Raw genomic sequence first — 24,660 nt, forward strand, 5'->3', positions numbered from 1 at the left:
CCCCGCCCCCGAAAAGAGGTGATAACTGAGCTGCAGGATGAATAGATATTGACCAGTCTTTTTGTTTGGGTGACAATGGAATTCCAGAATGGTAGGAACAGAATAGTATATGGAAAAATATACAAGCTTGATGTTGGTGAACAGTAAAGCTAGAAACAGAGTGGCAAATAACTGCTGAAGAGTTTAAAAAGGGGAAGGATACACTAGGAGTGTAGCAGATGGACCTAAATATTAATATTTAAAGAACCCTGTGGAAGGAAACTATGAAAGAAACAGAAGGAATGCACTGATGAAAGGAAAGAACTGGGAAAGAAGTGTCAGATAAGACGATGAAACAGAAATTCAAAAAGGATAATTAACTGCAAGAGATGAAAGAGGAATTCAAACAGAGTGAACCAAAGTGGAGAAAATGCATGGAATATGAGAACTGGCCACTGTAGGTTATACTTTTGAGAAATATGGATTAGATGGGAAGAGTGTATACCCTCCCCCTTCCCCAGGATGAAATTGGATGCAACTGGTTTACTTCAAAAGGCTTTTATTTAAGGGTTAATTAAGATATATGGAAGTCATCTAAAAACTTTGAATTACAACACAATAAACAGTACTCATATTCAGCCAATTTGAATAATGTCTTATGAAGGCTCCAAGTTCCCCAAATGTATAGATGATGAAACTAGCAGGAGCCACGAAGATATAACGATAGCTAACATAGTGAGCATTAATATATGCCAGAATTTTATGTGGAAACTGGTAAATGGTATTATTACCCCTATTTTACCAATGAGGTAACCAAAGCTCAGGAAGGTTAAATAACTTGCCAAAATTACACAGCAGAACTGACAATGAAACTATCCGAGTCCTAATGTATGCTGTTTCCATTCTACAATGCTAGATCTGATGAACAGAAGTGCTAAGACATCTTAGATTTTTCTGGTATGAAATTTTTAAAATTTTTCCTCAGAATCCTGACACACAGTGATCTTCTAAGTTCCTCTAAGAAAGTTTCTCTAAGTACCTTCTGGGGTGAAATACTACAGTTTCCACAACAATTTGTTTCCCTGTTTAGTTGTAATATAACCCAAAGAACTTTAAGGTTCCATATGACATATTATTTATACACAACACTCTAGATTCATCCTGCAAAATGGCCAAAATGAGCAGATATCTAGGAAAGCCTTGCATTTGATACAACATAGGGCCAGTGTTGCTTATGAAGACTGTTTTTTTTTGTAACGAGAATAAGTTTAAAAATTTTTTTTATATATTTTTGTTCTTTGTAGTTAAACATGACAGTAGAGTATAATTTGACTTATTTATACAAACACGGAGTACATCTTATTCTAATTAGGATCCCAGTCTTGTGGTTGTCTACAATGTAGATATTCCCTGTGGTGGATTCTCATATACACATAGGAAAGTTATGTCAGAATCATTCTCCTGTCTTTCCTATTCCTTTCTCCATTCCCTTCCCTTCATTCCCCTTTAAGACTGATAAGCTGTAAGTATAAGAAATCTTAACAACTCAAAAGAAACCACTAGGCAATTTAAATTAAGATTTAATGTATTAATTTAGATATTATCAGTGTGTTTACCTACCTGTTGCCACACCACACAGATGCTTTCCAATTCCTACCACAGGTAGTTTCCCTTCTCTCAGTACAGGAATCTTATCTGAAATGAAAGAAAGCATTAAATAAGTTCTCTTATGAGATAAGTATATGTGGAGTTTTCTTTCTTCTTTTTTTTTAATTTATTTTTATGTGCTGCTGAGAATCGAACCCAGTGCCTCATATGTGAAAGGCAAGTGCTCTGCCACTGAGCCACAATCCCAGCCAGAGTATATGTGTTTTTTTTTTAAGAGATAAAATTAGAATTAATTAAAATGCCTGAATTTTAGGGCTAAACCTAGAGACTCAAACAAAAAAATTCTCACTTTATAGAATTCAACATATAACCTGAGAAGCTGTTTATCAACATTAGAAAAGTAATATATTTAAAAATCTAGACAGAATATTTTATACATTATTAGCTAGGCAGAGGAACTATTTCATTTTCTTTAATGGTTTTGGTAAATTATGTTAATTACAGGCAGAAGGCTAGTTTAGGATATGAACACATTCAAGATTAATTTAAACAGGACAAAGAAGCAAATAAGGGTGCATTTTCAAATTTTAAACTCTTGCCTTGGCATGATAGTGCTTGCCTATAATCCTAGTGACTTGAGAGGCTGAGGCAGGAGGCCAAGTTTGAGGCCAGCCTTAGCAACTTAGTGAGGCCTTAAGCAACTTAGCAAGACCCTGTCTCAAAATAAAATATTGAATCCCCAGGTCAAAAAAAAATTTTTTTTAACTTTTTCTGAATATAACACTTCATTTTTAGTTATTACTGAAAATATTTTTTTCAATCCTAATTCAATTTACATTTACTTGAGTGTTACATATAATATTCTCTATTAATATGAACTAATTTTCCTTTGTTTTTCCTGAAGCACTGTTCTAATGATTGAATTCCTAAGCAATCCTTAAAGTTTGAAACATCTCTGATTTATGATAGAGCAATGGAAAGTTAGGCAACTTACTCAAGCACAAATGTTGAATATCAATTTGAAGTCTTTCAAACACTGAATTTTTCTTTCTGTGTTTACCATCTACCTGCACAAACAGAACAGTATTGTAACAATGACTCTTTGTGCTAAAAAAAGTTTTATGAAAATGAAAAGATTTGTTTTCAAAATCCAGAGTAAATGTTTCCATCTTGTTTTTCTTATTATTGAAAAAATAGAATGAATTAAAAATTTTAAGATTGTGGGCTGGGGATGTGGCTCAAGCGGTAGCGCGCTTGCCTGGCATGCGTGCAGCCCGGGTTTGATCCTCAGCACCACATACCAACAAAGATGTTGTGTCCACCGAGAACTAAAAAATAAAAATTTTAAGATTGTGTATTTTTGATGAAAACTCTAAAGTAGTATCACATTTTTATAAGATTTGAAAAATTTACCAATTATTATATACACATTATTTTCTTTAACTTTAATAATTCTCAATTCACTCACAAAGAACTAGGGTTCACAGATATTAAGTAAGCTAAGATTATTTGCCAGCTCTTTTATCTTTGTTACGGGTGGCAATCTATTTTCATTTTGCTTCTTTTCTTACTTTCTCTGAAAGATTACATCCATTTTAGTCTATCTTTGTAAATGCCTACAACATATAGTTCTACATTGTGGCCCAGACCTCTCTGATGAGCATCAAGACACATGTCCACTTTAAAAAAAATTTTTGGTAGGGTTGGTAGGTTGTTGTACATGTCAGGCGAGCTTTCTACCACTGAGATACATCCCCAATAAAGTTTTATTTTTTTGTGGTGTTAGTGATCAAACCCAAGACTTCACAAATGTTAGGCTAGAACTTTACCACTGAGCTACACCCTCATCCCCTCAGATGCATATCCAATCCTCAACTAGAAAATTCTACTTCAACAGAAAACTAGACACATTCAGAATTGAATTCATTACTTTTTCCTCCAAACTTATACTTCCTCTGCCTCCTCCTATATTTCTTTATCTCAGGAAGAGCACCACTTACTTAAGCCATAGAAACATTACCCAAAATTACTCCTCTCATTGTCATTGAATAATAAATCACTGATTATTTTATTATTATTATTATTTTTTCACATTAAATAACTAAGTCTTGTGGCTTCCAACACTTTTAACATTTTTCATATTCTTCCCCTCTCCTATATCCTACTGCAACTACCTTAGCTTTCTGGCCCAATTCTTAATTGGATTATTGTTTAAAAATAATCTTATTATTAATTTTCCTACTTCAAGTCTCAGACTCTTATAATTAGTTTCACTTATGCTAAGCTAAATATTTTTTAATATTTATTTTTTCCTTTTATTTTATTTTTTTAAGGAGATAGGAATATTTATTTTTTAGTTTTCGGCAGACACAACATTTTTGTATGTGGTGCTGAGGATCGAACCCGGGCCGCATGCATGCCAGGCAAGCGTGCTACCGCTTGAGCCACATCCCCAGCCCCTAAGCTAAATTTTTAAAAAAGTTTTTTTTTGCTTCACCAATGCTTATGAATTCTTCCAATCTCTCAACTGTCACTTTCTCTGTGAAATCTTCCACGACAACCCACACTAAACTGAGGTTGTTCTTTTATCTTTATGCTCCCATAATATCCGGTATTTATTATTATTATCACAACATACTTTGCATATGGAAATAAGATACTTGTGTATCTGCCCCACTAGATGTAAGCTTCTTAAAGGCAAGAACCAAATCTTTTGAGCACATAGTAGAATAAAGTCAATTTTTTCCTCAGTATTCAACATGAGGTCTTCCCTAGCTAACTCTCTTTCCAGTCTCATCATTGCTGAACTTCATGTGATGCCCTCCTATCACATAGCAGAGTTTCCATGTTTTCCTATCGTTCAGGCATTTGGTTATACTGTTTTGCTTCCTAGAATGCTTCTCAAACTCTCAGCAAACATTAATTCATCTTTTAAGATTTAGCTCAAGCATCACCTTTTCTGTATAGTTATTCTCCATCCCTTCTCTGAAATAAAACTTGTCACTCCATCTTTTGAATCTACACTATGTGCAGATTTTTTTCACTTTTCTGCATTTACTACATTTTAATACTTTATGACAATTATTTATTTATTTGCCTCTCTCTCCTTTCTAAATGTAAGTAATAGAGCACAGGGGTTTTGTCTTACTAAACTTAAATATACCAAAGGCCTACCACAGTGCTGGGAGTATGCGCAATAAATATTTATAAATGAGTAGTCAGCAAGTATTGAGCGAAAGACAGGAGGAAGAGTAGAGTAAGACTTGTAACTTCTAGCTTGAGCCTGGCTCTTTCTACATATTTTCCTGTCTCTGCAAATGATTTTTAAGAACTCAGAACATGAATTATCCAAATTTAGATTTAAAAAATTCACCTTCCAGTTAAGTTACCAATATAATTAGAATTGATAAAGAGCTATAAATAAATATACAATAAAGGAAGTTTGTTTTAAGAGAATGTTTCTGACCATCATTTTTTTTCTAAAGCTGAAAAACAGAAAAAAAAAAATGGTTACTAATATACTACAATGATTTCACTTACTTTGAATCTTGTGGTCACTTTTTCTACCAGGATGAAGTGAACTTTTTCAGCATCTTTTAAGGCAATATCAACCCAATGAGATAATTTTCCCTTTCCTGCTCCAAACTCAACAAAGCATCTTCTTGGACCAAGTAACTTTAATTTTTCAATGTTACCTAAAATAGAAGCCTGCAAACTTCACAAGATTATTTTATAAACTAGAGCAAACATAGTTAGCTCAAATGGGAAAACAGCAAGTCAATCTCTATATAAGGTAGTATGTTTGCACTAATAATTTGTTTGGCTTTAAGTTTTTTCTCATTTTTTAATATGTAATAATCTACTGAGAACTATTTCTATGCCAATTTTTTTTATATGTTTATACATATTTTTGAAATTGGAAAATTTTGTATCCTAAAAGATAAACAAAATCTCATTAGTAACTATATTGAGAAAGAAAAGAAGATTAGCTTTAAACAAATGAAGAAAGGTAGAATTATTGTGGTCTAAACAAACCTGCTGTTTCAGGTGCTTGGTTGCGGAATCACCATTTTTAGGGTCATTAAGGGCATCATATAATGCTGGATGGGACATAATGTGATCTTTAAGTGTAGAATTCAAACCTGTGCCAAATATAAATACAATAGCTTAACCAACCAAATATGAAACTACAGGACTCAGAACAAGGGTGGTAACATTTTGTAAATCAGAATCAACTCATATACCCCTTTAATTGCTCTAAAATAATTTAACTTGCAACTTCAGGCAGACTTACCTTCACTTGCTTTTCTCAGTTTCTTAATTAAGTTTTCCAACTGGTCTTCAGGTAGAGAAGAAATTGGAACCTGTAAACAAAAATAAAATAAATAATTTAGCAAAAAAAATGCTTTAAAGTACCATGACAGAGGATTAATAATTGGGCAAATTCCATGGCCAACCCAGGCTCTTCTTTCTGATAAAACCCCTTCCTTAAGCTGCCACCAGAATTGCTCAACTCCTATATTTCGTCTGTCTCTACTCTGTTGCTTTAATTCCCCTAATCTCCTTAGGGTCAAGAAGTCCTTAAGCTCAGAAGAATCAAAGGAGACTCAAGCCATACTGTAGCTTGTTATGGAGCACGGGCTAGTCTGGGAACTAACCATCACTAATAACACTGACTCAATAGGAAAATGCATTCTAAATTCAAAACAACAGATTTATACCAAATAAAAATTGAAACATGGCTTCTATACAATATGGAGATAGGTTACAAATACCTTTTAATATTGAATATTAATGTACTTACTAATTGTTCAGGTATTTCTGTTTCATCTTTCAAGCCTGCATTAATATCTTGAATAAAGAAATCCTTGACAAAAACAAAACCGTAAAAAATTAATATGAAGTTCACAAAAATTAAGCTGAAAAACTGAAACTTCCCTTTTATCCCAAATTCTGTTTCTGCCATCCTCCCTTCCTCCCATTCAGTCATTAAATAATTTGTGAGTACCTACTCTGGTGCCTGGTTTGCTTTAGATTTTTAAGGAAGGATTCACCATAGTAGATAAGAGAGGAGAAAAATCTGTGTTCATCGATCATATATTCTAGAGAGGTAATTAATTGGAATAACTTATAATAGTCTAAAAATTCATTAATAATTTTAATTTTTTACCTGGTTACAGCATAAACTAAGGACTGTGCCAATTTTGCTTTATGGTGTAATGGCAAAAACGAGTACATACTTTCTTCAGACAGGCAGCATGACCAAAATGAAATAATGATATTATAATGGTGTAAGTCTGACTTTTTTCTACTTTAAAATACTAATTAGGGCCTACTTTTTCTTCTATTAGACGCAGTCTCTGGTTTAATCCCTAGATCCTTGATCCATTTTGAGTTAACTTTTGTGCATGGTGAGAAATAGGGATTCAATTTCATTTTGTTGCATATGGATTTCCAGTTTTCCCAGCACCATTTGTTGAAGATGCTATCTTTTTTCCAGTGCATGCTTTTGGTACCTTTATCATGTATATTTGTGGGTTAGTCTCTGTGTCCTCTATTCTGTACCAATGGTCTACTAGCCTGTTTTGGTGCCAGTACCAGGCTGTTTTTGTTACTATTGCTCTGTAGGCCCTAAACTCCATCATGTGGGACTAGGCCCCAACTTTTTTTTTTTTTTTAAAGAGAGAGAGAGAGAGAGAGAGAGAGAGAGAGAGAGAGAGAGAGAGAATGAATTTTTTAATATTTATTTTTTAGTTCTCGGCGGACACAACATCTTTGTTTGTATGTGGTGCTAAGGATCGAACCCGGGCCGCACGCATGCCAGGCGAGCGCGCTACTGCTTAAGCCACATCCCCAGCCCCAGGCCCCAACTTTTTTAATAAGACGCCTGTAGCACAAGAATTAAAACCAAGAATCAACAAATGGGATGGATTCAAACTAAAAAGTTTTTTCTCAGCAAAAGAAATAATATGTGAGGTGAATAGGGAGCCTACATCCTGGGAACAAATTTTTACCCCACACACATCAGATAGAGTTCTAATCTCTAGGGTATATAACGAGCTTAATAAGACAAGCACCAAAAACAAAACAAAACAAAACAAACAATCTGATCAATAAATGGACCAAGGACCTGAACAGACACTTCTCAGAAGAGGATATACAATCAATTAACAAATATACGAAAAAGTGCTCATCATCTCTAGCAATCAGAGAAATGCAAATTAAAACTTCTCCAAGATATCATCACACTCCAGTAAGAGTGGCAGCCATTATGAAGATGAACAACAACAAATGCTGGCGAGGATGAGGGGGAAAAAAGTCACTCATACACTGCTGGTGGGACTGCAAATTGGTGCAGCCAATTTGGAAAGCAATATGGAGATTCCTTGGAAAACTGGGAATGGAACCACCATTTGACCCAGCTATTCCTCTTCTCGGACTATACCCAAAGGACTAAAAACAGCATATTACAGGGACACAGCCACATCAATGTTTATAGCAGCACAATTCACAGTAGCTAAACTGTGGAGCCAACCTAGATGTCCTTCAGTGGATGAATGGATAAAAAAAAATGTGGCATTTATACACAATGGAATATTACTCAGCAATAAAAAAGAATAAGATCATGGCATTTGCAGGGAAATGTATGGCATTAGAGAAGATTATGCTAAGTGAAGTTAGCCAATCCCCAAAAAACAAATGCCGAATGTCTTCTCTTATATAAAGGGGGTGACTCAAAATGGGGTTGGGAGGGAGAGCAAGGGAGGAAGATTACCTCTAGATAGGGAATAGGGGTGGGAGGGAAAGGGAGGGAGAAGGGGAATAGCGTGGATGGTGAAAGGAGACCCTCATCACTATACAAAATACATGTATGAAGTTGTGAGTTTGGTGTCAACATACCTTATATATAATCAGAGCTATGATAAATTATGATATAACGGTGTATTAAGAATTGTAATGCAAAAATAAATAAATAAAGATGATTATGAAAAAAATAAAATACTAATTAAAAATTGAAAGTAGAAGTGTACTGTGATACTATGCTACTTAGTCCATCTGTAGAAATATGAATTCTAGGTAAATATTTAGATAAATATTGTCCAATAGTATTCTCTGCAATGATGGAAAGGCTGTATATTTGCCTTAACCAACATGGCAGCCACCAGCAGTGAAATATGGCTAGTGCAACTGAGAAATTGGACTTTCAATTTCATTCATTTTTTTTAATATTTATTTTTTTAATATTTATTTATTTTTTTTAGTTCTCAGCCGATACAACATCTTTGTTGGTATGTGGTGCTGAGGATCGAACCCGGGCCGCACGCATGCCAGGCGAGCGTGCTACCGCTTGAGCCACATCCCCAGCCCCTCATTCAATTTTAATTAATTCAAATTCAAACAGTTTTATATGGACAGTGGCTGTCATATTGGACAGTGTCGATCTACATGAATGAAATAATAGTGTTTCTACAAATCCTTTTTTTAAAAGTGAAAACAACTCCCAGAGACAATTCATTATACATAGTAGTAGACTTCTGTTACACAGATGGCAGAAGGCTAACGTCCTGAGTATGTGCTGCTTGCTTTTCCTATATGTTTAAAAATGAAAACCTGTAATTGAGTGGAATGGGTGAAAACTGCATGTACAAAGGTTTGTTGGATGATTGACAAAACTATAATAGAAAATTAGCTATACCTATTATAATTTGATGTACTCCTAAATTTTTTAAAATGGTTGTAATGAATGTTCTAGGTAAATTGTATTGTGGATTAGACTTTCATATGTAAAAATTATTTATGTTGGAGAAATTTACCACCAACCTACTTTCATTTACTATGCAAAATGTTTACAAAATGATGAAGTTTCACAAAGTCAAGCAAAACAGTGATATGAATCTACCTAGTTTCCAAGTTTCATATTATAGTGTACCAGATAAAGATTGCTTGGTATTTTTTTCCCCCATCTCATCATCCCATTGTGTTTTTCCCTTTCCTTGCCATGGTATGCTTGAAACCCATCCCAAAGTATTCCATTTTAAATAAATTCATACATTCTCTCAAACTTTTCACAGAACACACATTGCATTTGCTTGCTTTAATGGAAACCTGGCATTAGGCAAGAAAGAAATTTCCAAGTAAAACCTTATTTTCTCTTTCTACTAAAGTGGCTAAAGGATAAGGGGGAGGTGGATGGTCATCATTTTTCTTCTATAGTACCTTAATGTTAAAATATTTTCTTCTAAGCTTAAAGCATCTGGCCTAGTAGTTCTAGGCAACGTATGAGGATATTTTGTTGTCAAAATGACTGAGAACAAGTGCTATCAGAAGATAATTTTCCTATGGGTCTTTCAATCTTCTGTAAGTCTTCCAAGCAGTCACTGACTAAATTTATTTCAGACTATCTTTTCAAAGATGCTTTATACCAAGTATCCTTGGAAAATCGAAATGGTGTCTTCTAGGTCACATAGTAGGCTTAATTATTATACAGTATAAAACAGAAAAATGTCTACTTATGAGACACAGTTTAGGCAGCTTTGCTTATTGCCCAGTTTAAAAGGATTTATAGTTCCTGAATTTGGAGTTCTTCAATTATGATTCAAGTCCACTTTATTTGCAGAATTCATCTAGGCCCCTCTGTGGTGAGTCCATAGGCTTTGGGAAACAAGAATAATTCATGTAAACAACAAGCTCCTGTTGCTTCCTGTGAGGAATGAATAATGTGTGTGAAAATCAGTGGTAGGGTACATGCTTAGCATGCACTCCAGGATCAAAAACAAAAAAAAAAAAAAAAAAAAGTACTTGGTTTCTGATCCAGGAAACGCTTATTTTCTACCAGCATCCACAAATCTGTGGTTAGTTTGTTATTAGTTTGAAAATATGATGAAATATAATAAAATTTCAGAACCTTCTCAGTACTTGCCATTTGCTGCTCAGGAGCTACGATGGGTACTTTGGGAAGTATAGGAATACTTTGAAATGTACATGCTATGACTGTCTCATCAAAATTACCAAAAGGCCCAGTGAGAAATACCAGGCTCTTAAATCATTGTCTGAATCTCCTGAGGTTGTCAACTATTCATCTGTAGGTCATTGTCTGACATCTACTAGGATTTTGAACACAAATTGTATTTTATATTTCAAAATCCAGCCAAAATGATTCTTTAAAATCACTCAATAGAACGGTTCTGCTTTAACTTTTTTGGTAAATATTTAAATATTGTCCAATAGAACTCCAAGTTCAGGTAAAATTATTTATGTTGGAGAAATTTACCATCAACCTACTTTCATTTACTATGCAAAATATTTACAAACTGATGAAGTTTCACAAAGTCAAGCAAAAAGTACATGTCAATAAAGTACTTCCAAGGACCTCTAGACTGTCATTGCTATGAACCATATAACTTCTAAAATCTTCAACTGACCACAATTCTGTAATATGCTAGTAAAAAGCACAGTGATTCTTTTGTTCCTAATCATATTATCTCACTTTTAAATATCTCTATTGACTTTTTCTTTTCTTTTGTGGTACTAGGGGTTGACTCCAGGGGCACTCTACTACTGAATTACATCCCCATACCATACACACACACACACACACACACACACACACACACACACACACACATATACATACATACATACATACATATATATGTATACCTGTAGTTTGCTGATGGTCTTGATGGTTGACTGTCAAATCATTACTATGTATTCAACATTCCACTTTTGTGAATATATTTTTCTATTCTATTCTTTTTAAAAATAAATTTTATTCTGTGTATGAGTTTTGTATATAACATGATGTTTTGAAATACATATAGAGAGTAAAGTGCTTACTATATTGAAGCAAATTCATACTTGTCATCTCATATAGCTACTTTTTTCCCTATTCTATTGTGTTACTGAACAGAGAACTGAATTTTTAGCCCTTGTTGAGTGATAAATTGTTATTATGGTATTATGTACTCCTTAGTTATAAATAAGTGTGATCATAAGTTAATGTGACTTTTAATCCCAAAATACGGTCTGCTGAATACTGGTGAAGTAAAACCACCTAAGCATTTGTATAGGTTCCAGTTCAAATTCATTATCTCTACACTCAGTCTGATTCCCAAAGACACCCAGCAATTATTCTTCATAACCATCATACCCTTTAACCACCTTGTCTCTTAATTGTAGAGATTAGCAAAAGTGCAGCTATCAAAAAGAACTTTCTCAATTAATATTCCTTTTTGGTTAAATTTGCCTGAACTAATAATATACATCTACTACTTCCTATCTATTTCACTGGAAGCATTATTCCTCCCCCTATTGATGCCTTCTACTTCTATTTTGTCTTCTATCCCTCAATGCTTTCTGAGAAACATTCTACCATTAATTATGCTCTCTTCTGGTTTCTATTTCTTCCCTTCTACTGGCTTTTCACTCTGAGCTTATAAATAAAATTTCCCCCATTTTAAGAGCCATTCTGACTTTCAAGTTCCACCCAAAGCCAAGTTTGTTGCTTGTGGTTTTTACTGCTTTATCTGTCTTTTATTCACATATCTAGTCTGATTTTTTCTCTCCCCATACTATTTAATACGAATTTTGCTGATCATTAACAATCACTATATTGTCAATCCAATGTTTTCTTCTCCATCCTTATCTTATTTGATTCCTCTGTGATGATAAAAACTCCTGATCACAGGCTAGGGTTGTGGCTCAGTGGTAGAGTGCTTGCCTAGCATGCACAAGGCACTGGGTTCAATCCTCAGCACCACATAAATGTAAAATAAAGATATTGGGTGTCCACCTAAAAATTTAGAATAAATTAAAAAAAAAATAAACTCTTGATCACTCTTTTCTTTTTGAGGTTTGTCTTTCTGGGGCTCCTAATACACCATGCTCTTCCAGTTTTTCTTTTTCCTCCCTTTCCAGCCACCAGTCTCAATTTTTTTCTATGGTTCTTTTTAGCAGTTCACCCTTCAATGTCAATGTTGCCTAGAGTTCTGTCCTTGATCTTATGATTTACTCCTGGCTACTCTCAGGTCTCATCTTTTATTTTGTTCTCCTTTTATTTTATATTCTAGTTATGTGAGATTTTCAGTCCCTGACAAAGGAATTTATTCTCACAGCCTTTGCACATATTTTCCTCCTTAGAGGGCTGATTCTCCCTTGACATTTAGCTCTCATCTTTTATGATACTTCCTTCAGAGATGCCTCCATGATTCATTCCCCCATTTCTCTCATGCCCTATATTCTCCAAAAAAGGGTTAGGCCCTCCTTCTTTATTCTCCCTTAGCATCCTGTACTTAATCACATTTAGCACATAATATTGCATTTTCCATTTCCCTCACTACATTGTTATGTTCTTCTAGGCAAGGTGCTTGGTACAATATTTGGCATATGTGCTCACTTAATATCTATTGAAAAATAAATCCTTTTCTTTTTCCTATAATCACTTATCCTTGGGTACCTTAAAAATCCAAAGTTTTAACTATAACCTATATGTATTTGACTTCCAATTTTTGATTATTTGTCCAAGCTCTCTACTGAATTTCAGTCATATACCCAACTCGAATTTACCAACACCAAGTTTTATTGATTCTGCTACCTAAATAACTATTATACTCTTCCCATATTCTTTAATTATCAGTCTCTTACCACATCCCAATTGGATGTCAACAATAGCTTTCTAACAAGTCCTATTGAGTCCAACCTGTCCTACCACATTGCTATTAAAGAAAGTTTTATTTTTTTTTTTGTTTTTTAAATTCTTTTAATTGTCAGTGGACCTTTATTTTATTTATATGTGGTGCTGAGAATCGAACTCAGTGCCTCATACATGCTAAGCAAGTGCTCTCACTGAGCTATAACCCCAGCACCAAGAAGGTTTTTTAACAGGAAAATTTGGCCATGCCATTCCCAAGCTTAAAATCTTTCAGTGGTTTTTCCATATCTTTCAGAATAAAGTTCCAGTTTCTTGAAAGTATCATGTGATTTCTCAGCTCCATGCCTTTGCACATGTTGTCCTTTGTGGTGAAAAGGACCCTTCTTTCTTTTCTTTTCCACATCAAGACTCAATTCCACTATTACTCCCTCTGAGAAACCTTTCTCAACCCTTTATATTTGTTCTTAATTTTGATGCCAGTATGTGTTCTCATCATACTATGCTTGTTCCTTTTATTTGACCTTACTGAACAATATTCTTTATTTACAAGTTTACTTTCCAGTCTCAAGCTCCTTGAAGACTGAGATAATATTTTACTGAAATAATTTTAGTAGGCACTAAGTAAATGTTTTTAAATAGTGAACTTATTCTCTGAACAACATTCAGGTTCCATAAAATTCTGTTCTCTGAATTAAGACCATGAATGAATTTATAATCTCATATGTTATACATATAAACTTAAAAGACACTGACCAAGGCAACAGTCTTGTTAAATATTCACATTAGTAATATATTAAGTACTGTATATAACATAGTACACATTTTACCATTCAGTTTTACTGAGCAAACACTTACAGGTTTTGGCTTCTCCCTTGAATTACATTTTTTCAAATGTTTTGCTAGTTGATCTTCATATACTGTGCTAAATTTGAAAAGAAAATATAAAATGAGACTTCTGACAATTATTGTTTCTACCACAGAAAACCCCTTATTTGATCCATACTTACTGTTTTGGATCTAAAGGACACAGGATTCTTTTCCGAGCATTTTCTTCCTAATGTGTTAAAAGGGATATATTTAGTTAAGTAAAATATCAGTTTTACTACTTATAGATACTAGATATAACTTTTGTGTATCTGCACTGTCAAAAAAAAGGTAAGAAAAGTTTAAAAGGACATAACGAAAAATTGGCAAAATCAGGTCATGGGGTTTAACAAAAACAAAATATCCAATGTAGCTAATATCTATATAAGAATAAAAACTGCTTTGGACAAACAAGTGTCTATGGCTTCAAATAGGTTATAATAAAGGCCTATATATGCACAGAAATTTGAATCCAAGATAACATCTACTATAATATGCACTATTATTTTATGTACCACCAAGAAAGAAAAAAAGTTAACCATTTAACTAAAAACTGACAAAAATTTTATGTTTATCATATACAACATGATACACTGAAATATGTTTACCTTGCAGAATGGCTAAATTGAACTAATTAACATATGTATTATCTCATTTATCATTCCTGTGGAAAATACTACCCATTTAAATTATGACATATCACTGATTTTAAGAACCGTCTTGATCTCTAAGTTGTAAAAATCTGAACATAATTATTTTAGAAACAATGAAACACAGTATTTTAACAATTAGGTATGTGCCATATTCTACTGACTTCAACTTTTCAGTATAGCAGTTATATCCTTTCACTTTAAGTTACACAGATTTAACTATATGCACTGTGAAAAAAGGAAAATTAATAATCTTGGCAATTCTACTCCACATTCCATATGAATGTGTATGAACAGCATAAACAGTAGTTAAACCACAGACCAGTTCAGGACTACTGAGATATATTTCCAGTTCTATCAGCTACCAGCTACATGACCTAAGTAGGCTTATTGCCTCATACAAAAGATAAGAATAATATCTTACCTACTAAGGTTGGTGAAAATTAGTGAGCTATTAGTTTTTTGTATTTTAACAAAAGGGATAAAGCTGCTTAGCATAGTGCTAGCGATAGAATAAACACTGACCAAGGGCTTACTCTTTTTTTGTGTGTGTGGTACTGAGGATTCTGCTCAGGGACTTGAACATAATTAGGCCTCAACACTGAGCTACATTCCCAGTTAGATTTAAATTTTGAGTGTCACTAAGTTGCCCAGACGGGTCTTGAATTTGGGATCCTCCTGCTTCAGCCTGGCTAGTGTTCATTCTTATGGACTTTTTTCCTCAACTTATTTTAGTTCTGATGTGCCTCTTAGCATGTTCATGAAAACTATGCACACTGAATTTTATGGGAAAAATTTTTGAAAATACTTTTATTCCTTATTTGTTAACTTAAAACTTAATTTCCGCCATGGGCTTGTCTACAGTCCCCACAACTTGGAAGGGTAAGGTGGGAAAATCATTGAGACCAGTTTGAGACCGGCCTGGGTAATTAAGATCCCTGTCAAAAAAACAAAAGAAACAACAAAACTTAACTTCCATGTAGGAAAAGCCTCTATTCTAACTTCCAAAGTCCAATCATAGAGTGAAGAATAAAAGCACCTTTTAAAACTTGTTGTTTGGATTTAGAAATGGGGTTTCTCAAACCTCAGCACTATTGACATTTTGGCTTGGATAATTTGTTTTTTGGAAGGGGGCTTTCTAGTGATTTGTAGGTTTAGCAGTATCTCTGGACTCTACCCATTAGATGCCAGTTATATTTCCCAGTTGTGACAACCAAAATGTTTTCTGTCATTGCCAAGTGTCTTCTGGGGAACAAAATCATCCCCAGTTGAGAATCACTGGCTAAAAATGGGTTTAAGTAATGTCATCAGTGTCACTTTTAAAAAAAGATGAAGAGGAAAACATAATATTCCAATTACATCATGAACTACAGATTTAGGAGAATGGTTAACAATTCAAAACCCAGTGTTTGGAAAGTGTTTCCCCTGGTATTTTGCAGTCTTTCTCCAAGGAACTAATAACTACATGTAGTTCCTTTCTAAGAATAGCAATCACCTTGTAGATTTAGCCACATTCTAATACTATTACCATCTTCATTACTTTACAGATGTCTGGATACAGAGTGGGAACAAAATCTTTGTGCTCTGATAAATTTCATTCTTCAATCAAGGGTGTTTGCCGGCCCCCTAAAATCAGCCAATAAAATTACAGGAGGACTTCACAAGTAGTTTCCACAAGTCACATTTCCCATATTCAAAGACAAGAAAGTTCTTGTTTCAGTATGCTTCCCTTTAGGTAAATGTTACCAACCCAAAACAGGAAGTAGGCTGTGGCTATGAAATGTAGTTTTACACAAAGGGGCTCATCTGCACTGTATTTCTGACTAGAAGGATAAAATGTCAAAAATAAAACAATGGCAGGGGCTGGGGTTATAGCTCAGTAGTAGAGTGCTTGCCTGGTACTTGTGAGGTACTGGGTTGATCCTCAGCACCACATAAAAATAAATAAATAAAACAAATAAAGATATTGTATCCATCTTTAAAAAAATATTTAAAAAAATAAAATGCAAATAATACTGGACTTTTAGAAGGCATGAAGCCAGATGCTAGTCCATTTGGTTTATTCTTTCTAATCCTATTGAATATGTTCTTTTTCTATCAGGATTCAGCTCCTCTTGTTCTTATTTTTATTTTCCTATTATATATATTATATACTTATACTTTATATGTCATATATAGTATATAGTATATACTCTATATTATGTACTTACATATGCCATATACAGTATATACTATATATTCTTATTTTATATATTACTTATATATTACATATTCTTATATATCATATATATGCTTATATAATGCATACAAGCAAATATACATTGGTTGATAGTATATTTATATGAATATTGTATTATCGAACAAGATTGCACACTTTCTGCTTTCAGCTTTAAAAGGTCAATTCTTATATATTTTTAAATCATTCCCTCCCCATTCCAGCCAAGTAGTTGTAAGTTGCTGTCTAGAGATTGTAAGCCTAAATAAAAATTTTAGAAGTTTCTCTTTAGAGCATTTACAAGAAGTGGTTATCGTTCATGATACAACAATTAGAACACAACCAGTGAACTCTAGGAACTTCAATCGCTACTTTTTCTAAACTACCACTTCCCATCAGGAAGGCGGAGGGTGGACGGAGTTAAGGAGCAGCAGTTTGGGGCAAAACTAAAGTCTAGCATTCCCGAGGTAGGATCAAGATGAACGTGTCACAGCTCGCGTTTCACTTAGTAAAAGAAAACAATGCTCATCACTAGGGCTCATCATCGCTCCACAAGTAGGTCAGAACTTCGTTTATTAAAGTAAAAGCTGGAGAATCCAGGGGACAGAAGCAGAAACCTGTCAAAGAGGGGAGGGGCCGGGTTCCAGCACCGACCGCTCCGGTAAACTTATTGTCGACTCTCAGAAGGTTAGGGCGATACCAGACCTCCGCGGCTCCAGCGTGTTCACCACAGAACCTTTTCCCGGCGGCCACCACCATTCTACAGAATCGCTTCTTCTTTTCCACATAGTAACTGCATCTACCCTCTGCTGGAAAGCCAGTAGCATGCGGTGTCCGCGCCGAATCCGCCATAATTCTGGGTGAGCTTCGGTAGCCAGCATCCGGCGCCCAGAGCAAAAGTTGTCACTTTCCTTTGGGTGGTTTTCCCTTAACAAGCATGGCGTCCTCGGGTCGGGCCACACAGGTAATCCTCGGAAACAGCGCCCCGCCCTCGTTCCTTCCGTAGCAAAACCGGAAGAGACTGATGGTGTCTGGTGAGGTCCAAACCTCCTTCGTTTTCCCTCTGTTTCTCCCCGCCTCCTCCGCGGGAACCGAGCGCCAAACTCAAAACTCTGTCAGGACCCGCACGTCTTTCAGGCTACTACCGAGGGCCGGCCTGTTTGGCTTTTCCGCACAGCGGCCGGGGCAGGGGTCCAACATGAGCCAAGTTCTGTTCCAGCAACTAGTTCCGCTGCAGATGAAATGCAAAGACTGCGAGGAAAGGTTAGGTCCGCGTCACCCAGTGTCGGCGGGTGGCGGTTGGGGTCGGGCCAATGGGGAAAATGGCGGCTTCGGCCGGTGGGTTCTTAGAGAGAACCCGGCGGGGACCTCCTGGTTTCGTCTTTCCCCGAGTTGGCTGTTACAGAGGGGACGAAAGGAAAGGGATGGGGAAATGGGAAACTGACTCACTTTGAGTATGTCAAAAACCCTAACTTCGGAATGGCACCGTGCAGATGATAGGCTAGTGTTCATTTTTGGCAGGTAAGAGCTCTGGCCCAGAGAAATTAATTGACACCAGGGCTCACGGTGAGCTCGTGGCTGGGTCAGCATGAGAACTTGGGCCTTGGCCTCCAGCCATTTTTTTCATTCTGGGAATACATTTTTCAACTTCAACTAAAAAGAAATAATTTCAGTGGTCTTATTCACATTACTCATAAAATTACTTTTAATTGATCAAAAACAATGAGAAATCGGAAACTCAGCGAATTCACTCAAGAAATGTTGCCTCCTTGTAAACACCTGGCAGAGAACTGGGCATACATTGGTCTTAGTGTAGTTTACAGCCCAGTAGAGGAAAGACAGGCCAGCCTCTCAACTAAGTGCAAAATTGCAACGTTGACTAAGGTAGTGGTGCCACTAGACCCTAAATAGGCTGGACTAGAAGTCAGGAGATCTAATTTTTTTTCTTCGTTCCACCCACGGACTCTTAGCTTCTGTGAACATTGCTTCCTCATCTGTGACATTGATAGAGCATACTACCCACATAGTTGTTAATGAGGATCAAGTGGAAAATGTATGTTAAAAACTAAATGGCATAGAGTGTAGCATAAAATGACATTGATTTATTGAGTTGCCAGTAATGTTAAACTGTAGTATGTAATTAAGAATTGAATCTAAAATGAGTTGGCAAGCCAGACAGGAGATGGTACCAAAACCAAAGGTTCATATGGGAGATCTGTTATTTGGCTTGGTCATTCTTTGTCCTCTTCTTTTTTGGTTTTGAGGATGGAACCGGTGCTCTTGCTCATGTTAAGCACATGCTTTACCACTGAGCTATATAACAACCACCACCACCCCCCCCTAGTTTTTTTTTATTCTTTTGTTCTGCTAGTATGGTATCCACTAGCCACATCCAAACTGATGTGCTGTGTGAAATGCACACTGGATTTTGAAAACATGTTGTGTGGGGAAAAAAGAATGTAAACTTTCTCAGTTTTCATTTTGATAAAATGGCAATATTTGAGATATATTTGGCCAGATAAAATGCATTCTTAAAATTAGTTTACCTGCTTTTTAAAGCTTTTTAAAAATGTGGTTTCTAGAAAATTTAAATTATTACATACATTGCTCATATTTGTGACCTGCATTGTCACAGATCTAATAGGGCAACACTGTTCTACAATGATTATACAAAGAAAAAGGGATCATCATTTCTGATTCCAACATTGAAACTCTTAGCTCTTTTCCTTCTGTACATTGTTATCTCAGTTTATCGTCTTAAAACATAATTTCAGCTTTTTCATTCTTCTTGTTAGTAATCTTTCATATAGCTTAGGATCTGTAGCGTAATTCAGCAAACTAAATAGTCAGTGAGACAAATAAAACTTTATTTGAACATAGCCATGTTTATTTGCTTACAAATTGTCTCTGGCTGATTTTTGCACAAGGGTAGAAATGAGTAATTGTACTATGGTGTCTTTTTTTTTTTTTGCAGGGGGATGATCGGAGATATTTCTCAGTGGCAGAGCAGTTGCCTAGCATTTGTGGGGCTCTGGGTTCTATTCACAGCATTGGTGGGGCAGGGGATGGGGAGAGGGAGGAACTGCAGGGAAGGAAAGAAAGAAATGTGTAATTGAGACAGAGACCCTCTAACCTGAAAAGCCTAAAATATTTACTCTCTGGCACTTTACAGAATAATTTACTATTCCTAACCTATAGAAGAACAACCTCTTAGATTTCTTTAATTATTCAAGGCCAGTCAACTCAACCAATAGATGCAAATGGCTACTATGTACCAGAAACTGTCCTAGGTGCGAAGGATAGAAATGCTCCCTTTTCCTTCACTCACTAAACAAACAAAAAAACAATAATTGTTGTGCCCTCAAGGAACTCAGAGTTCAATTGGGGAAATCAAAAGATTTCCTTTAGAAAGGCAGCACAGCACAAGTATGGGCTCTCGAGCCAGATTGCCTTGGTTTAAATTCTAGTTTTGCCACTTATTCACTATTTGATCTTGTACAATTTTTTTAAAGCTTTTTTATGATATTTCGCGTTTGTGTGTATGTGTACTGAGGGTGTGAACCTAGGACCTTACATATGCTAGGCCTGTGTTCCACCATTGTACTATACCCCCAACCCTGATCTCATACAATTTATTTAACTTCTCTGTGTCGCATTTTAAAATTCATGATAATAGTACCTATCTCATGGGATTATTATGAGGATGAAATGAGTTAATACATTTAAGGTGCTTAGAATAGTGCCTAGAGTATAATAAACATTCATTAAACTTTAGCTATTGATATAGTGTGATTATTAAAGTCATAGAGAAGAAAGAAATTCAGTTAAGAATAGAGGTAATTAATGATCAGGGAACTCTGGAGGAAAATGATGTCAAGTTTTGAAGTCTATGATTTGTTACCAATCCGCTTTTCCAGTTTTCTTTCCTCAAAAAAAAAAAAAAATCCACTCTGGTATGTTAGTTATGAAAGAATTATTGTTATTTTCTGAATGTATCTCATGTTCTCTCTATACCGTACTTTATTCCTGCTATTTTCTCTGCCTCAATGCTTTTTCTTTCATAATCTCCAAGGTGTATGTTAAATTCTTTCATTATAAGGATCTTTTAAAGTTGCCCAAGTTGAAAGTAATTATTCATTTATTAGCATGGTGTACGTGAGACATCTGAGTTCTAATTTAGTTTTTGCAATGTGGTTTGTGTTCTTCCATAAAAATTTTTTTAGAATGATTTAAACTATTTGTTAAAGTAGATAAGATTATTGTTGTTAAATAAGATATGTAAATTGTCCACCAGGTACTCAGTTAGTATTGGTAACCTTTCCCTTCTCAAGAATTCATAAAATATAATCAGAAGCAAATCTATGGAAAAGTGATTTGATCTGACCTCAATTTGAAAACATGGACCATGTTTGTTTCTGTTTGTATCCCTAGCACCAGGCATAGTAGCTGGCTAGAGTAGCTTTCATTTGTTTGAATTGAGAGGTTAAGATCACAGCTACTGGGTGACAGCAGTGGGCTAGAATCCAGTTCATCTAGTGTCTGAAGTTTAAGATGCTTTTTTAAATAAGAGAACACCTGTTCAAATCTACTACCTGGAGGATGTTATGTAGATTCATAGTATTCAGAGTGGGACACATACTGAGATGAGAAATACCTTCTATTGAGATTTTATTGATTTGTTTTATATAGGTCTTTTGTCATTAACCATTATATAGAGAAAATAAGATTTGTGATTTCAGATAGATATTTCTGAAAGCGCAGATTTTCCTACAATTTTTTTTTTTTTTTTTTTGTATTGGGGATTGAACCTAGAGGCACTTTACTACTGAACCACAGCCACACCTCTTTTTTTTTTTTTTTTTTTATCTTTTATTTTGAGACAGGGTCTACTGCTTAGAGTCTCACTGAGTTGCTGAGTGAGACCCTAACTTGCTATCCTCCTGCCTTAGCCACTCGAGTTGCTGGGATTACAGGCATGCACCCTGGTGTTTTCTCTACAAGATATTTCTGTGGTGTTATCAAAGTAAACATGGAGAATGTTTAATTTATGGATCTTGCCTCCATTTTCCTTCCAACATCTAATACATATAGGCATTTTGAATATATGCAAGAATATAATTATATGATTGGTAAATTATCATATAAAGGACATTTTATTAAATAGATGTTTCTTGAATTTTTTTTCCCTACAAATTATGAAGTCTGACATTGATTCTAAAACTGTGAAGCTGTAAAGCATAAAAAGTTGTCACAGTTCATATCACTATGGGAGTATGTTCTTGAATAAACTTAGAAAGATGAAAACCAAACATGACATAATGACATTGTAGAACTAAAAAAATCCTCACAAACCATCTAATTGAACTTGCTTGTCTTACAAACTAGGAAGTTGAAGTTTTTTTCCTCCCAAGAAAGCTTAATTTAAGTGAAATTGAAGTGGTATTCTGATGTGTTTCACATACATTGCTCTACAATACTAGAAAAATAGAAATACCATATTCTCATTTTAAAAGTAATTCTTTCTGTCTTTGTGGTGTAGATCAGTGCTGCTATTACTTTTCAGATAACAGTTAAGTGGTAACATTTAACTTCCTCATATAAACTAATATTTAGCATTTACTCATATGTTCAGTAAAAAACTTAACAAAAATGACACATTTTAAAGGACTATACAGTTACCAATTAGAGGATAAAATACCTAAGCAGTTGAATCTTAGAGAATCGTTTCCAAGTTTTCCCATTAATACTTGATTGCAATATTTATACTTTTTTTTTCTGTAGTAGATAAGTAGTAGAATGTGGAAAAGTCTTAGTTTGTATATCTAAAAAACATGTATGTGTGAAGAGTAGGGAGAATGTTATATTCTTCATTCTAATATTCATATTTCAAGTTTTTTATTTTTAGTACTGGGGATTTAATCCAGGGGGTTCTTTGCCACTGAGCCATGTCCCCAGTTCTTTCTTTATTTTTTTGAGAGACAGGGTCACAAAGTTGCTGAGGATGGCCTTGTCCTTTAACTTGTGATCCTCCTGCCTCAGCCTTCAGAGTCTCTCTGAGATTGTAGGTGTGTACCACCCGGTCCAGCTACATTTTAAGTTTTTAAAATGTAATCTGTGATAAGTCAATTCGATCACTTGAAATCCTATTTTTTTTCTTTTTTTTAATATTTATTTTTTAGTTCTCGGCAGACACAACATCTTTGTTTGTATGTGGTGCTGAGGATCGAACCCGGGCCGCACGCATGCCAGGCAAGCGCGCTACCGCTTGAGCCACATCCCCAGCCCCTATTATTTTTTTTAATGAAAAAAGTTTTTACTAAATTGATGGTTTGTCTTTCAATAGATGGTATTTTGGAATCAGGGCAGTATGTTTATATACCAGAGTGGTACCAGGCATATTTGTTATCCCATTTATCCTATCCCCCATGTTACAGGTGAGAAAAATTTAGCTTTAAAAGCTACTAGGTTACTTAGTAGAAGAACAACAATAACAAACTTCAAATCCAGTGTGCTTTCTGAAAGTCTGTCCATTGGGCTGGGGATGTGGATGTAGAGTTCTTGCTTGGCATGCTCAAGGTAGTGGGTTTAATCCTCAGCACAGCAAAATAAGTAAAAAGTCTTGTGAAGAGTCTTGTGGCTTTTAAGACTCAAAAGTAGTTAATACAAATGATGGTGATAACTTGTTTCATCTGAATGTTTCTAACTGTTGGCATTGTCTTTTCATATAGGAGAATAAATGTTAGAGTAAGCATTGAACTGCAATCAGTTTCTAATCCAGTTCATAGAAAGGTTAGTATTGCTTTTCAAAATGTGATAATTTCTGAATATTGTAGATAATTATTTTGTTTTTTCAAGAATGTGAGGTCTTCAGTTTTAGATCTTGCTTTTTAATTTTGGGCCATTTTGTAACTTTCAGTCTAAGATGGTGAAATCTACTGAGACAACTAGAATATAATTATATATTTTTAAATCATACATGAAGAATTAGGGGTTGTGGTAATTCTTAGGTTTGCCCAGAACATTTAAAAGTTGCAAGGATATGTTCTGCTGCTTTAAAAAATTGGCATTTCATGCTATAAATGTGCGAACAGAATAAATTGAAGTACTAAAGAGGTGTTCTTGAATCTTTACTTTTTGAAGACAGGCACTTGGAACATTGGTTCCATCTGATCTTCAAAAGTAAGAGTCATCAACAGAGCTAAGGAAATAGACCAGAGGGTTAAGGAAATAGACCAGAGGGCTAAGAAATACAGCATTTGCTTTCTCTGTTATAGCTTTCCCTGAACATATTTAGGATCTAAGTAGTAGCTTTTGTTTTTGTTTTGTTTAATAATATCTTGGAGTGAATTTCAAGAAGTACTTCAGTAGAAGCTGCTTAACAATGGGGCATTATAAGGCAGAGCAAATACCTGAATGATTAATTTTCCAGGGCGGAGATTATTGATTGCATTTTTGGTATTATTCCTTGTACCTGCTGAACCTCTTCATTTTCCTAGCTCTACTTATTAATGGCTTAGATTTTTCTAGGGCCCTAGCAGTTCCTTGGTAGTCATGAATAGATTTTACTTCAAACTTATTCATAACATGAATGCTTAGTGCTTTATTAGTCCCTGCTGATCTTGTAGTTACACCATATTTTCCTTGCATACATAATTTTGATGTCTGTTTCTGTCAGCATTGGCTGCTATAATGCT

At 35.0% G+C, this 24,660-nt stretch overlaps 2 protein-coding genes across 4 annotated transcripts in view; one reads left to right on the plus strand and one right to left on the minus strand.

Annotated features, from left to right (window-relative positions):
• TRMT13 (tRNA methyltransferase 13 homolog) overlaps positions 1 to 17,961 on the minus strand; it is a 21,453-nt gene extending 3,492 nt beyond the window's left edge. The window contains exons 1-9 of one of the 3 annotated variants that reach the window (XM_081308869.1): positions 17,672 to 17,957; positions 14,245 to 14,291; positions 14,093 to 14,159; positions 6,392 to 6,454; positions 5,882 to 5,951; positions 5,623 to 5,729; positions 5,128 to 5,295; positions 2,582 to 2,654; positions 1,600 to 1,674 (exon numbers count right to left, since the gene is read on the minus strand). In XM_081308869.1, the coding sequence (XP_081164995.1) occupies positions 1,600 to 1,674; positions 2,582 to 2,654; positions 5,128 to 5,295; positions 5,623 to 5,729; positions 5,882 to 5,951; positions 6,392 to 6,454; positions 14,093 to 14,159; positions 14,245 to 14,291; positions 17,672 to 17,818 (817 nt within the window). In that variant the 5' untranslated portion in view covers positions 17,819 to 17,957. Of the gene's footprint in view, positions 1 to 1,599; positions 1,675 to 2,581; positions 2,655 to 5,127; positions 5,296 to 5,622; positions 5,730 to 5,881; positions 5,952 to 6,391; positions 6,455 to 14,092; positions 14,160 to 14,244; positions 14,292 to 17,671 lie in introns of all 3 variants that reach the window. The other 2 variants (XM_081308871.1, XM_081308870.1) reach the window with 2 other exon arrangements.
• Positions 17,962 to 18,133: 172 nt separating this feature from the next.
• SASS6 (SAS-6 centriolar assembly protein) overlaps positions 18,134 to 24,660 on the plus strand; it is a 52,627-nt gene continuing 46,100 nt past the window's right edge. The window contains exons 1-2 of the mRNA XM_081308863.1: positions 18,134 to 18,229; positions 23,695 to 23,755. Of these exons, the coding sequence (XP_081164989.1) occupies positions 18,165 to 18,229; positions 23,695 to 23,755 (126 nt within the window). The 5' untranslated portion in view covers positions 18,134 to 18,164. The remainder of the gene's footprint in view (positions 18,230 to 23,694; positions 23,756 to 24,660) is intronic.

The sequence above is a fragment of the Spermophilus citellus genome, assembly GCF_964194105.1.
Source record: "Spermophilus citellus genome assembly, chromosome: 9".
In the NCBI taxonomy this organism is placed as follows: Eukaryota; Metazoa; Chordata; class Mammalia; order Rodentia; family Sciuridae; genus Spermophilus; species Spermophilus citellus.